We start from the raw sequence: 802 nt of genomic DNA, 5'->3' as shown, positions 1-802 counted from the left end.
CCCGTGATAACCACGTTGCAGCCCCGCAGGCCCTGCTAGTGAAGAGCCGGGTAGAGCCGTGGTGCGGAGTGCAGGGTGCTGGCACCTGCCCCCCGGCCGGGTCTGGCAGGCCCTCTGAAGCACAGGCTCCCTTTTGATTTCGCGCCTGCAACCAAGCATGTGCCCCGGACGGGGACGGAACCCGAGATCCTTCTGTTCGAGGGCCGACGCTCTATCCACTGAGCCACCCCGGCCAGGGCACCAGGCCCCTTGCTCCATGGCACTAAGGCTAGGGCCAGCAGAAGCCTATGCTACTTTCGGGCCACGTGCCTCCTCCTCCCCCGTAGACCCAGGACCAGAGCCCGGCCTCCTCCCTGTGTCTGGGCTGGGCTAGGGGAGGCGTCCTCACCAGGACTTTCCTGTGTCAGGTGATGAAGAGCCGCTTCCACCGCATGTTCCTGCCCTCCCACTCTCTGGACACCGTGTCCCCCTCGGACCTGCTCCTCTGCTTCGAGCTGTTGTCCCCAGAGCTTGCTAAGGAGCAGGTGGTGGTGCTGGAGGTGCAGCAGGTGAGCGGAGGCCGGGCTACTGGCACAGGGCCATGGGGGGCGTTTCCGCCTGGCCTTGCCTGGCTGAGCCGGATGACCCACCCCAGCGCCCCCAGGTGCCCAGCATCCCCATCTCCAAGTGCGCAGCCTGCCAGCGGAAGCAGCAGCCCGAGGACGAGAAGCTGAAACGCTGTACCCGGTGCTACCGCGTGGGCTACTGCAACCAGTGAGGACCCTCGGCCTGCCCAGCCCTCCTCCCACCTGCCTCCTGCCCC

General features: G+C 66.8%; 1 protein-coding gene across 1 annotated transcript in view; it reads left to right on the top strand.

The window, feature by feature from the left end:
* Positions 1-802, top strand: part of USP19 (ubiquitin specific peptidase 19) — a 12,060-nt gene that overhangs the window by 7,466 nt on the left and 3,792 nt on the right. The window contains exons 16-17 of the mRNA XM_006770585.2: positions 408-548; positions 635-753. Of these exons, the coding sequence (XP_006770648.1) occupies positions 408-548; positions 635-753 (260 nt within the window). The remainder of the gene's footprint in view (positions 1-407; positions 549-634; positions 754-802) is intronic.

This window comes from Myotis davidii, unplaced genomic scaffold (assembly GCF_000327345.1).
Source record: "Myotis davidii unplaced genomic scaffold, ASM32734v1 scaffold663, whole genome shotgun sequence".
NCBI lineage: Eukaryota > Metazoa > Chordata > Mammalia > Chiroptera > Vespertilionidae > Myotis > Myotis davidii.
This window is presented reverse-complemented; position numbering and strand designations above follow the sequence as displayed.